We start from the raw sequence: 13,530 nt of genomic DNA on the forward strand, positions 1-13,530 counted from the left end.
GTTTTGGAAATGGCCAAATTCCGCGTTATGTAATATTTGAATAGGTTCCTTTAATAATGTTCATGAGGGTGTCAATGAAGACAAAATTCGACCTTTTTTCAATTGAAGGAAACAAGAAATTAATTACAGAAACAATAAATAATATTTGCAACAATTTTGAAGAAAATCTCATTTTGCATTGTTCTGTTATAATGAAACACTTTACAACATGCATAAAATGCATAAATTATTGCATAAATGCATGCATAATGGTTGTTCTAAATTATATCTTTCACTGAAATAACACGCTCAAAAAACTGGCAACTTTCGTTTCCAGTCTCCGAACCGGACTTAGGACCGGAACCGGAACGAGCTCACTCTGATTTTCAACCGGACTGGATCTGGACCCAACTTTTCGTTCCGATGCCGAACACTAGTGACTTTAACACTTGAATTACATCCGTTATGATTTTAATTATCACTAACTTAATTGATTATTACATCATTAGTCAAAAGTCACGTAATCGGAGAGAACATCATTTAATTTAAAATTACATTAAAACAACGTATAATACAGTTCTGTTCCTATATGTTATGAACGTAAAATATACCTTTTGTTCATATGACGACTGAAACGTTTAGTTTAACGGGTTTATCGGCTTAATCAGTCAGTGTATAATAGCAAAAACGATTTGTTTTTTCTTATTCCGACAGTTTCGGTGACTTAATTTCACATTTTTCCAGGAGTAGAAAGGATTATCGTTCTATTGTTAAGTGTGTTAAGTGGGGTCGGTTGTCTGGTGTGTATTACAAATGGCGTCCCACTTTGGTGCATGTGTACCTATTTTTGTGTGCTACACTGTATAAGCTCTTGAAGCCTTTTCTAGCACTTTTATGGTAATTTCACTTTGTTCGAGTAATAAAATATTCTGAGCTGTTGGTTTTTGCGTCTTCCTCTGTAGTCTGCTAATTCTTGACCCCTTGAGTAAAATATACCATATTTGAAGTTCACAAGCGAAATTTCAGCACAATAGCTCAAACGAGGCAAAGTTACAGCATGTCAAATCCTGTATCAGTGATTTTTTGAAATTGTTTTTCCAATAAACTCTCTCCATCATCAGTGTTACGATTGGTCTCATCAATGCTTATCAATATGTCTGGCATGACAAAACCAGGTTTGACGAAACATCTACCAATAGTAGATTGTTCGACACCTTCAGCAATCATTTCTATTGTCAGTAGTTCGTCACTTTTAATAGCACTCAGTAGCTCTTTCACTAACATTCTACGGTAGTGCACTTTTAGAGACATAATAGTGGCAAAGTCGAGTGGTTGGAGAACAGATGTCATATTTTAGGAAAATATGCTAATTTTACATTTCTAAGCTTTTCCTGAAAGTTGGAATGACAGTTATCAATGAACAATAGGATGACCATATAAGCTTTTTGGTTGCTTTTGGTGTCCATATTCGTGGCAAAAGCAACGGTTAGTCGCTCTTTAGAATATTTACCTTCGGGACCTTTATCACCTTTGAAACAATTTGTTCTATTCGACACGTATTAAAAAACAGCCTTGTTTCGTCCATATTGAAAACGTCTTGTGGACTGCATCCAACAATCAAATTAGGTAGCGTATCGGATTTGAATTGCTCAGCACACACAAGAACTACAGCTTCGCTTTCACCACAGGCGGTTTTGAATGCCAATCCAGTTCTATTTGTGAATCTTTTGAACCAACAATCACTCACCTTGAAAGAGCTCTGCTCATTTTTATTACCAATTCTTTTGCATTTTATTTAATAATTCAATTGTATGACATCGCTTGCTGGCAAACTATGGACCAGGCTTTTTCTAGTTGATCATATTTTACCGAACATTTTTTTTTTGAGTTACAGAAAAAAACGATGCGACTAAAAGCAAAACAAAATTTCTTTGTTATATTATTTTTTGTTTTGTTTTCATGTTTTTGTAGCATTGATGCCGTTTTAGTCTTTGTAATCGTTTTTAAACTGAACTGAACTGCGAGTATTGTTTAATACTTAGTTCTGGGTATTTGTTTATCGCTGCAAATTTCATGGATACACACTATCAAGTATGAGTGTTGTTGTGTCGTTACAGAGGAAGGTCTTTGTAGCGAAATGTTGCAATAAAACTAAGAATTTTCATGTCAAACAACCTTTGAGAATGTCACTATAGCAAGATTTGTCGTTATAAAAATGCGGGAATTCGACTGTATATCTGAAAATTTGCATCGAAATAAAAATAACATTAACCTTGCCTTTTTGCGAAGATTTTAATAGAAAAAAAAGTACTGAAAAAAATTTAAAGCCTGAAAAAGCAACGCATTCTATTTTTTAGAAGTTGACTGTAATGTTTAACTCCCGTAAGACTCTTTTTTTTTGTTCTTTACTCTGCTTCTTTCATATGATTTACATGGGATGAGCAAAGCAAACGCTTTCGTTTATACGGTCTATTGAGTCAAAAAAAGTGCTTCCATCATAAAAAAAGATTACGGCAAATCCCTACATTGCAGTATAACGTAAAAACTTGATATTTTCAACGATAATATATAAAGAACTGAAAGTAAGCTTTTGATGCAATGCAAATGGTTTACTCAAAACGTATTTCCTTGTGCAAAGTTATTTCAAGATTTGCCATCTGGCAGCCTTGCCGTGATGGGCTGGTGTCATAACGAAGGAATACCTTCTTTGCCGAGTCAGCTTTTGCGTGTTTGTATTTTTGTTGTTTTCACACAAATTGCATCGGAGAGGCAAGCGATCGATCGAGAAAATGGAAATTTATTAATGTAAATTTAAGTTAAACATCCACCAACGGTTAATTTAAGACAACTCCAGTTGAACGTTGATCTCAGTTTCTAGTATTATCTCAGGATTTTCTAGTCTACGATGGAAGGGGAGAAGGTAAAAATAGTGTAATTGTTTCGCAGGAATCAAATCAAGGATTATAAATTTCCAAGGCCAAACTACCGTCTTGTAAAAAATTTTATTTTTTTCTATTAAAAATATTCGTTCCCCTGCTCCCTGCTGTTTCCATACCTTTAATCCATTTATTATCTAGTATCAAAAATTTGAAACAAAAAGAATTGAAATAATTTGTAACAGTAGTTGAAACAAATATTAATAACAAAAATATGCTGCCAGATCATGCATGCACTCAGACTTTTCTTTTTTTATAACATCCATCTATACAACAATTCGACGATCTATTGAATTTCGACTCTCATTCCTCCCCGTAGAACAATTCCCGCCAGAACTCCTTCGACGAGTTGATCATGAAGGAAGAGGCCCTGAAGCAGCGCGACGAAATGGTATCTTGCCTGCTGGAGGAGCTGGTCAAAGTGCGCCAGAGTCTAGCCGAAAGCGAAGATGTGATACGAAACCTAAAGACTAAAATCCAGGAATTGGAGGAAGTATGTTTGTCAGGTATTCTCCATCGTTTCAATTTTAGAACTTTATTTCAACCACTAGGACAAGAAGCGCCTCCGGGAAACGACCATCGACAACTCGGTGGCCCATCTACAGGATGAATTGATAGCGAGTAAGTTGCGAGAAGCGGAGGCCAGTCTCTCGCTGAAGGATCTCAAACAACGTGTGCAGGAGCTGAGCACCCAATGGCAGCGTCAGTTGTCTGAACAGCGCAACGAGGCGGCACAAAGTAGCGAATCTGGGGCGAAAAAACTTCTATTCTGGGAATCATCACGAACGCAGGACATGCAGAAGCTGGAAGAGGAACTGATGACTACTCGGATACGAGAGATGGAAACGCTGACCGAGCTGAAGGAGCTCCGGTTGAAGGTTATGGAATTAGAGACGCAGGTTCAGGTTTCGACAAATCAGTTGCGACGACAGGATGAGGAATCGAAGCGGGTTAAAGAAGAACTGGAAGAAGCTCTGATCCGCGAGAGAGAACTATCCAATAAGGCACGGGAACAGCAGCATCGGTATTCTGATCTGGAATCTCGCATGAAAGATGAACTGATGAACGTGAAAATTAAATTCACTGAACAAAGTCAAACCGTAGCCGAACTGAAGCAAGAGATTTCCCGACTCGAGACGAAGGTTTGTTGAACAAAATAAACAAATGGTCTTGCTAAACCAGATTGGTCTTTTTCAGAACTCGGAAATGCTCGCTGAAGGTGAACTTCGCTCTAACCTGGACGAATCCGATCGGGTTCGTGATCTGCAAGATAAGGTAGCCGAGCTGAAGGCCGAGGTAGGTGGTCATTGTGCGGTCCTTCTTGTGTTTCACTCAAAACAGGCTGTAAATACACCGGCAATAGGAGCGTTAATCCCAAATAACACTGCACACGGCTCATTCACAACGCGCTGTTTATTTTAACAAGCTAAAAACTAGAAACACAATTTTTTTTTTTCGTTTGGTCCGACAGAGTGACTCATCAAACTCACACTTTACCAGTATTGGTTAACATCTTGTCACTGCTTCACTTACGAGCACAAATCGTGCCAAGATCTGTTTTCATACACATTTTTTGTTTTTAGTTTGCACTTTAAGTTGGTAGGTGTCGAGCAACGCTAATGGAGCAAGGTATATAGAACCTCATTTTCTCTCGCACTTTTGTTGCTTTTTTGTAGTTTCCCACGCCGATAACTAGTCCGGAAACCGAGCCGTGGAAGTGGATCTCCTAAGGAATCTCTATTTAAACTAACCTTTCCTAGCAACGATGTTAGGGACGATTTAAGCCTGCACTAAAAAAATCAATCTTTGTTGCCACTGGAGGAGGGCAAACTATACATGCTAAACACATATTTATATATTCATCAACTCACAGGCACAGAGGACGCCGTTCACTCACTTCAACTTATTGAATGGTGTGCGATAAAATTGTAACTTTTACAGTAGGATCAGTACGCGATCGATAGTCATTAGTAGAAATAACATAAAAATCTAGTCATACTTAGTAACAAAACAAATCACACAGTACATATTACTAGTTCTGTCATCGGCACCATTTCGTGGTCAGCGCATCTAGAGAGACGAAGAAAGAAAAGTCAAAGAGAAGAGGCCGAGGAAAATATCTAAGATCGAAGGTTAATAGCAAGAAATGGTTCTATTCTTTTGTTTTCCTCCCCAATCGTTTTCGTTTATCTTGGAACTCGTTCAGTGTACCCTGTTCGTACATTTCTTTTTCGATTCTTCGCATGTTAGCAAGTTTGCATGTCTTACTAGCTCTTTCGGAAAATGGTTTCTCCGTTTGGTTGTCTATTCTAGGAGCAAGGGTTTCTTTTACTGTAGTTAGAGCATTTCAAGGATATTTTCCTTATATTCATTTGATTTTCGCTTGCCAAATTTGAGTTACAGTTTTCGGTTCGGTTCGATGGAAGAATTGTAGAGAGATAGTGTTGAATGAGAGAATTAAAACAACGAGGAAAGAAGACAGAAAGCGATAAACCAGTATGAAAGGTAGAAGAATCGGGAAATTAATTGAAAAAAAAATGTAAAGAGAACATATAGTAGAGTGAGAGGGACAAGAGTTACGAGAAAACGATGAGTGGAAAGGATTAAAGAGATATGGAGTAGTATGAAAAAATTGAAAATCGATTAGAGAGAACTAAAGAGCAATGGAAAGAGAAACAAGGACAATGAGAACAGGAAGAAAGAGTTATGAAAAAAGAGGAGGTGATAAACAGAAGAAGGGGATGTAAACAGAAAGAGGAGGAGATAATCAGAAAGAGAAGTTAAGTAGAAAAAGGAGGAGATAAGTAGAGAGGGAGGCGAAAAGAGAGAGAAGAACAGGAGAGACAGAACTACAAGAAAGGGAGAGAGAAGAACAAGAGAGGGAGAGAGAAGAACAAGAGACGGAAAGAGAAGAACAAAACAGAGAGAGAAGAACAAAATAAGAGAGAGAGAAAGAATAACAAGAGAGAAAGAAAAACAAGAGATCGAGAGAGAAAAACAAGAGATCGAGAGAGAAAAACAAGAGAGAAATAAAAACAAGAGAGAGAGAAGAAAAACAAGAGAGAGAGAGAGAAGAACAAGAGAGAAAGAAGAACAAGAGAGAGAAAGAAGAACAAAAGAGAGGAAGAAGAACTAGAGAAAGAAAGGAGAACAAGAATGGGAGGAGAACAAGAATAAGAGAAGAATAAGTAGGAGAGAAGTACAAGAAAGTGAGGAGAACAACAAAGGGAGAATAACAAGAATGAGAAGAGAACAAGAATGAGAGGAGAACAAGTAAGAGAGATGAACAAGAAAGAGAAAAGAACAGGAAAAAAAAACACGAATGAGAGAAGCGCAAGAATGAGGGGCGAACAAGAATGAGTGAAGAACAAGAAAGAAAAAAGAACAAGAATAAGAAAAGAACAAGAAAGAGAGAAGAACATGAAAGAGAAAAGAATAACAAAGAAAGAAGAACAAGAAAAGAAGTACAAGAAAGTGAGGAGAATAAGTAAGAGAGAAGAACATGCAAGAGTGAAGAACACGAAAGAGAAGAACAAGAAAAAGAAAAGAACGAGAAAGATAGAAACAAATCAGAGAGATGAACATGCAAGAAAGAAGAACAAGAAAGAGAGATGAACAAGAAAGAGAGAAGAACAAGAAAGGGAGAAGAGCAAGAAAGAGAAAAACAAAAAAGAGAAAAGAAGGAAAAGAGAAGAACAAGAAAGGGAGAAGAACAAGAATGAGAATAAGGAGAATAAGTTAGAGAGAAGTACAAGTAAGAGAGGAGAACAAGAAAGGGAGAATAATAAGGAAGCGAAAAGAACAAGAAAAAAAGGACACGAATGAGAGAAGAACAAGAAAGAGGGGAGAACAAGAATGAGAGGAGAACAAAAAAGAGAATAGAACAAGAATAACAAAAGAACAAAAAAGAGAGAAGATCATGAAAAAGAAAAGAATAACAAAGAGAGAAGAACAAGAAAGTGAGAAGAATAAGTAAGAGAGAAAAACAAGAAAGACAGAAGAACAAGAACGAGAGGAGAACAAGTAGGGAAGAAGAAAAAAACACGAATGAAAGAAGAACAAGAAGGAGGAGAGAACAAGAATGAGAGAAAGAAAGATGAAGAATAAGAAAGAGAAAAGAACAAGAATGAGAAAAGAACAAAAAAGAGAAGAAAATGAAAGAGAAAAGAATAAGAAAGAGAGAAGAACAAGAAAGAGAAGAACAAGAAAGTGAAAAGAACAAAGAAGAGAGAAGAACAAGAAAAGGAGAAATCAAGAAAGGGAGAAGAACAAGAATGAGAGAAGAACAGGAATAAAAGGAGAATAAGTAAGAGAGAAGAACAAAAAAGATAGAACAAAAAAGAGAGGAGAACACGAAAAAGAAAAGAACAAGAATGAGAGTAGAACAAGAGTAAGTGGAGAACAAGTAAGAGGAAAAAAAGAAAAAGAAAAGAACAAGAAAGAGAAAAACACAAGAAAGAGAGAAACGAATCAGAGATGAACAAGAAAGATAGAAGAACAAGAAAGGGAGAAGAACAAGAAAGAGAGGAGAAAAAAAAGAAGAAAAGAACAAGAAAGGGAGAACAAGAAAGGGAGAAGAACAAGAATGAGAGAACAAGAGAGAAAGAGTAAAAACAAATAAAAAGGAAAAATGATATGTAGGATGAAGAGAGAGAGAGAGAGAGAGAGAGTAGATGGTAAAAAGGAAAAAGAGAAAAAGAGAGAGAAAGACAAAAGAAGGAGAGAGCGACAAGTAGAGCAAATTGAGTTGAAAAAGAGAACTAAATGAAGAGATATGAGTAAAAACAAAAAAAAAAGGAAATATGATATGTAGGATGAAAGAGAGAAAGTGATTTACATCGCAGAAATAATGCAAAGATTAGGTTGATATCTATGTACATCTAAGAAGATTGAAATATGTGAACAATGTGAGACAAGGTGATAATCTTCTACCTCAATAAGTTAAGATATTCAAATTTTAAAGGGTAAAAGTGGTAGGTTGTGGCCCCTTCCAGAAAGAAACATACACGTTTTATCATGTAGCTACATAGCGGAGATAACGAAAGTAAAGCACACGTGCCATCCGATTTGCCTCAACCGTTCTAATAGTAATTCCGTTAGCACCCGTTCGCTAATTGAATATCACTAGTGATAAGTAGAAATGTTCCTTCCTCATTTAATTGATTTGCACCCTTGTTTATTATTTCTGTACCCTTTCGCCAGTATTTGAACAAGATCTCCCATAGTCGTGAAATGTTCAGTTTCGCCATGGACACGATTAAGAGCAAGTTGAGAAATTAGTGCCTCGCACGCGGGTTAGTAGCTCCAATTGAGTACAAAATTTTCCATACGATTTGGTGACAGTATGCTATTTTTATGTTGTAAAACCTCCTTGTAAAATAACGTACTTTAGAATATGCTTACACTGCATGTTGCACTCTACTAACCTTCCCTTCGATTCGTTATGTGATTTGTGTTATAGGTTCTAGGAAACACTTTGAACTTTAGAACAAACTAACAGTGCCTCTTCCCCATGTTTCACCAGCTGACGGCGCTCAAATGCCGCGGGACGCCGCTGAACCTGCGAATGATCAAAAGTACCTCGATTCAGTCGATTGACTCCACCAACGAGATCGATTTCAGCGAAATGCAACTCTCCCGCAAGGACATCGGTGGGGGCGCTAGTGGCATCGGAGTAGGACTGGTCAACAGTGCTGTTATCACAGCTTCCTCGGCATCTTCGTCGTCCTCGTGAAGTTTGTGGTGGATGATGACAACGATGCCGGGGAGAGTAGCCGTAGTTCTGGTATATACAGAAGAGAAGCATTGCTATAAGAAGCATTTGCACGTGCACACACACACATAGACACACATACCAACGCAAACGCTAGAACATTTGGAAAACTATACATACGAAAGTCTCTCATGTGTATTCTAGTAGATGAAACAAGCAAAATCGTGCTAGTTTTTTATTTATAACAGTACTACTATTTAGTATTTAAAAGTTGTACCGGAAGTAGGAGATGGATGAGTACGACTGATTAACCTACTACAAGACGCTGTTCTTATGATTTATGTATGAAATTTGGTTTATTTTGTATGTTTTGTTTTTTTTTTATTAAGAAAAAAAAAGTTGCTAATCAATAGCCACTAATCTCGCGGACAGGAGAAGCAGAAGCTCTAAGCGCTAACGTGCAAGTCAGGCTGGAAGACAGTAAAAAATAGGCAATCTATACACGTTACTATTATATCTATTATGTATTTCGTTGGTTTTTTGTATTAGTTTATTTTTTTTGCATTGTACATTTTTATTTAGAACATTTAAAATGAAGAGAAGTTTATTGAAAAGTGAGAGTTTAACTGTCATATATTGTTTGTTGCACAACGGAGAGGAAATATTTGTCCATTTATCTGAAAAAAAATAGTTTATATTTCTTATGTATACAAAACAGCAATGCTTGCTCTATTCCAAATGAAGCAATGCACTGGAAATAGAAAAAAACTATGCTCAGTTATTTTGTTCAATTAGTATACTTTATTTTAGTTCAGTCGAGCAGCGTGAGTCACGTTTCTACTAATCAAAATGACGGTATTATGTACTACAGTACTTTACTACTGCCGCGTGCGACACAGACGAAGAAGGTAACCGTAGGTCATGTGTGTGTTCGCTTAATTAGGTTTCTAATTTGAACGAATAGTAGCTTTGACTATATCCAGTCCTAAAGCAAATAGCAAAAATTATAATCACGTTAAAAATTGTGCGTAATTCAACCATACTTAACTACCAAGCAGTGTTAGTCGTTCTAAATTACCCGTCGCGCTACGCGCTGATCGTTTTTTTTGCTAGAGAATATCTGATCTATTAATTCTAGTATGCGTGAATCAAACAAAAATCTGGTTTAAACATTACTATGTGGATCATCCACTGGGAAGCGTGTAAGAACACAAGAGACAACCAATGCGGGTCTTAAATTAACACGTACGCCGGATGCTAACCTCTAGTTATGAAAAACGTAACACAATACATTAACCAACAAAGGAAAGAGAAAGTGATGCTGGAAAATAAGGTGCCAAAACGATGATTCAAGTTTAATTTCAAAAACCTTTTTGATTCCTATGCACACACCGCCGCACAATAATACACAAGAAACACTTAATTAGTAGTGAAAGGAAAACTGAACGTTTCGTCGAAATCCGCAGCAAATCCACCAACCTAATCGTTTGTTGTTTGATATTCGCAAAAAAAAAAAAAATATTGAAACCATCTAAGTGATAATTTTTATTAGTCATTAATCAAAAAAGAGTATTGTTTTGCTGTTTTCCTTATAAATTAAAAAAAAATCTAACGCATATTCATATATTTACACTCACTAAGCGAATAATTGGTTTTATCTTCCCTGTCTAAAAGCGCAGTGTGAGAAAAATTATAGATATAATGAAAGTAAAAAAAAAATACTCAACGCAAATTTCATTAACAACTCGAGACTTTCCTCTGGTTGTGTTTTCAAAATGTGCAAAGTTAATACGATTAGATTGAGTTATCTGTGAAGCAAAAAAGAAAAACATAATCACAATTACCAAAATAACCCATAGATTTGCGTAGACGTACTTAAAACATTACCTAACCGGACGTGGCAGAAAAAAGGGCATGCCACCTACACACAACTGTTTCATTCCAATCATGCATCTTCCACGATAGTGGAAAAGAAGGGACAACTACAAACACACAGGGTCAACTTTTCTATATCAAAACGTGTAGTAGGTACGACGACGCCAGTCGAGCGAAATTTTATCAGAATACAGCATGCTGAACATTTACAGAACGTACGCGTTACAAGTTGAAATTTTTACCCGTACGTTTCTGTGAATGGGAAGGTGTGATTAGAAGAAAAAGCTTCCAGGCGAGATTGTCGAACGAATTTTAACGATGAATCATGAGAAAGACACCGAATTGTGTACCGCACGGCACGTATGAGAAAACAAAAACAGAAAAAAATTAGCAACAAAATAAACGTCTTTAAAACGACGCCGATGATGGAACTGATTGTATGCCGAAAGTGTTGATTATTCTTTTTAGTGGTATTAATTTTCAGAGCTGGTTGATTGCAACATTGCGCGTGTATTTTTGTAAATATTAGGGGTCTTCACATCGAGCTCGTATACGAATACCGAGCCGTAAACTGCGTATCTTCCATTACTCGTCAATGGGGGTGAGTATTTTTACGGCTGGGTATTTGTTTACGAGCTCGACATGAATCCCCCTATTATTGTTCTTCTAACCGGTGTAAACCTGCTGAGGACCGTTTACGACTTGCAACTAGTTTACGTGAATTAGCACTTCTAATGTGCCATTTCGAGTTTGTGGATTCGGAAATATCACGGCGCAACCGGATGATCTCTCTCTCTCTCGGCATGGTCCATTCAATTTGGCGTGTGTAAGCATGTCGCTAGTTGACACTTGTTGTTTGAGATTTTATAAATTGGCGGTTTAAACCGGAAAGCGGTTTAGATTAGTAAGCTATGTTTAACACTGGATGAAATGTTTCGACATGAGAATCCAAAAATATTTTGCGCGTTTTTTTTTATGAAGAACCTACAAAATTACAGGATGATAAACCTTATCAAAGAGCGTTGAAATCGAAGCAACCTGTGCGTGCAAACTATTGTGACGATTTTTCTTAGCTGCAAACGATTAAGCGTTAACATATTCAAAATGATTTTTTGTCTAATTTTCTGGTTTAAGACATGTTACTTAATAATTACACCTTTCACCGCGATTATCAGAATTCAACTGATGGCCTTTTGAAACGAGCAGAGGCCAATATCTGTGGTACACTAGTGTTTGTGACTAGAAGTGCAAAGAGTGGTGATATCTATCAATTCGGAGTGAAGACAAAAATTAGGATATAGGCATCAAGTAACTGAGAATTACAAGCTTTTTCTAAAATTTTTAAAACCTTAGCCAGTGATAGTATAGGAGTCCACCTGTTGGCAATAATTGTTTGTGTAAAAACAAATGATTAGATGTACTCTGCTCTGTAAAGTTTTCAAGATCTACTGCCCGGGGGAGCACCTGGATTTTTGAATTGGGATTAGCATTGTCATCGTCACGTAGTACTTGCAAAAGCTTCCAAATAATCGATGATCTGAAAACCCCTGTACTAGATGATGTCAAAGCAGTCTCAATAACATTGTCGTTGTAGTTTCTGTAGATTTATAAAAACATGTTCAGACGAGCATAATGAATTCTACTAAATTATTACAGGTAAATTTAAAGATTATTTATGATTACTCTGTGATGATACTTAAGGAGACAGGCCTTGTGTTTCTGAATCAAGTTGTGGCACGAATCAACCCTAGCGTGAATTGTTGGGCAGCATGATGTACATCATGTGGTAACAACAACACCCTACTAAAAGCAACTTGCAAACTTTGATCATTGGCGCGTTAACCGTATATCGGTGGTAGAGGAAATGCTTTACCAACCTGAGCGTCTGTTCACCAAGATGGTGCGGCTCAAAACAGCGTCTGATCTCCATGTTAGGAGCGACAGACCAACGCTCTGGTGTCAGTGTGGGACTCAGAGCAGAGCTGACACGATGGTCTTCCGGCGAACAAGCCGCCCCGTAAAACACCAAACATTGTGAATAACGAAGAAGTAAATACGTGATCGGAACAATCTCCAAATTAAAAACTTACAAATTACAAATTACCAACAGGCAGAAATAGCCCTAGTGGTTACTAAAGCATTAATAAACTAATACATCAATACAATAAACTACGGAACATTCAAATAAATTTAGACCTGATGACGCGAGCAGACAGATGAAAATCGAACACTTGTAAAACACGATTGAACGCTTTTTGAAGGCCAGTAATGGCACTGTTTGCGCTGTAGTTGGTGCGGCGGAATGGAATGTGAAGCAATGAAACTCTGCGTAATACTCTTGGTGCACTTAAATAGATCTGACGGAGAATTGTAGGGCAATCAATCCTAGCGGTGAGGGCGTCGGAAACCACCATGACCGAGTATTCCGCATAGGCTGTCTCCAAGGGAGCAAACGGAGGGCATAGCGAATAAACCGATGCTGGATGCTTTCGATGCGATGAATTGCGTTGTTGTAATGAGGGACCTGGAAACTGGACAGCAGTATTCCAGACAGTTTCTGAAGTCGCGTGTCATTCGAATAATCAATCCCAACTGCCTGCAAGCTTTCGCAACGATGAAGGAGACATGTTGCTTAAATGTGATTTTAGCGTCGAGAATAACTCCGAGATCTTTCACATGGTCTACACGCTGTAATGGTACGCCGTTCAGATTATATTATATTCAGATTCTCGTGAAAGTAATTAGTTGGCACTTGGTGGGATTAAGTATCATGCGATTCAGTTTATACCAGTGTGAAAACTCGTTAAGCTGTTGTTGCAGAAATAGAGCTGTTATTATTGATTTTGAGAAATAACATCAGATCGTCCGCAAATGCCGTCGGGGACATTTTAATGACTTTATTATGTCGTTGAAGAAAAGCAGGAACATTAACGGACCCAGGTGACTGCCTTGTGCAATTCCTGAAGCTGCAAAAAATGATTCAGATATATCGTCGCCGTTCAGATATATATACACTTATCGTCCGTC

General features: G+C 37.3%; 1 protein-coding gene across 10 annotated transcripts in view; it reads left to right on the forward strand.

Moving 5' to 3' along the window:
• LOC129719118 (ecotropic viral integration site 5 ortholog) overlaps positions 1-10,920 on the forward strand; it is a 71,757-nt gene extending 60,837 nt beyond the window's left edge. For 7 of the 10 annotated variants that reach the window (XM_055670535.1, XM_055670529.1, XM_055670530.1 and 4 more), the window contains 4 exons: positions 3,235-3,408; positions 3,467-4,057; positions 4,113-4,211; positions 8,440-10,920. In XM_055670535.1, the coding sequence (XP_055526510.1) occupies positions 3,235-3,408; positions 3,467-4,057; positions 4,113-4,211; positions 8,440-8,649 (1,074 nt within the window). In that variant the 3' untranslated portion in view covers positions 8,650-10,920. Of the gene's footprint in view, positions 1-3,234; positions 3,409-3,466; positions 4,058-4,112; positions 4,212-4,591; positions 5,048-8,117; positions 8,210-8,439 lie in introns of those variants that run through there. The other 3 variants (XM_055670538.1, XM_055670537.1, XM_055670536.1) reach the window with 2 other exon arrangements.
• The last annotated feature ends 2,610 nt before the right edge of the window (positions 10,921-13,530 follow it).

The sequence above is a fragment of the Wyeomyia smithii genome, chromosome 1, assembly GCF_029784165.1.
Source record: "Wyeomyia smithii strain HCP4-BCI-WySm-NY-G18 chromosome 1, ASM2978416v1, whole genome shotgun sequence".
In the NCBI taxonomy this organism is placed as follows: domain Eukaryota; kingdom Metazoa; phylum Arthropoda; class Insecta; order Diptera; family Culicidae; genus Wyeomyia; species Wyeomyia smithii.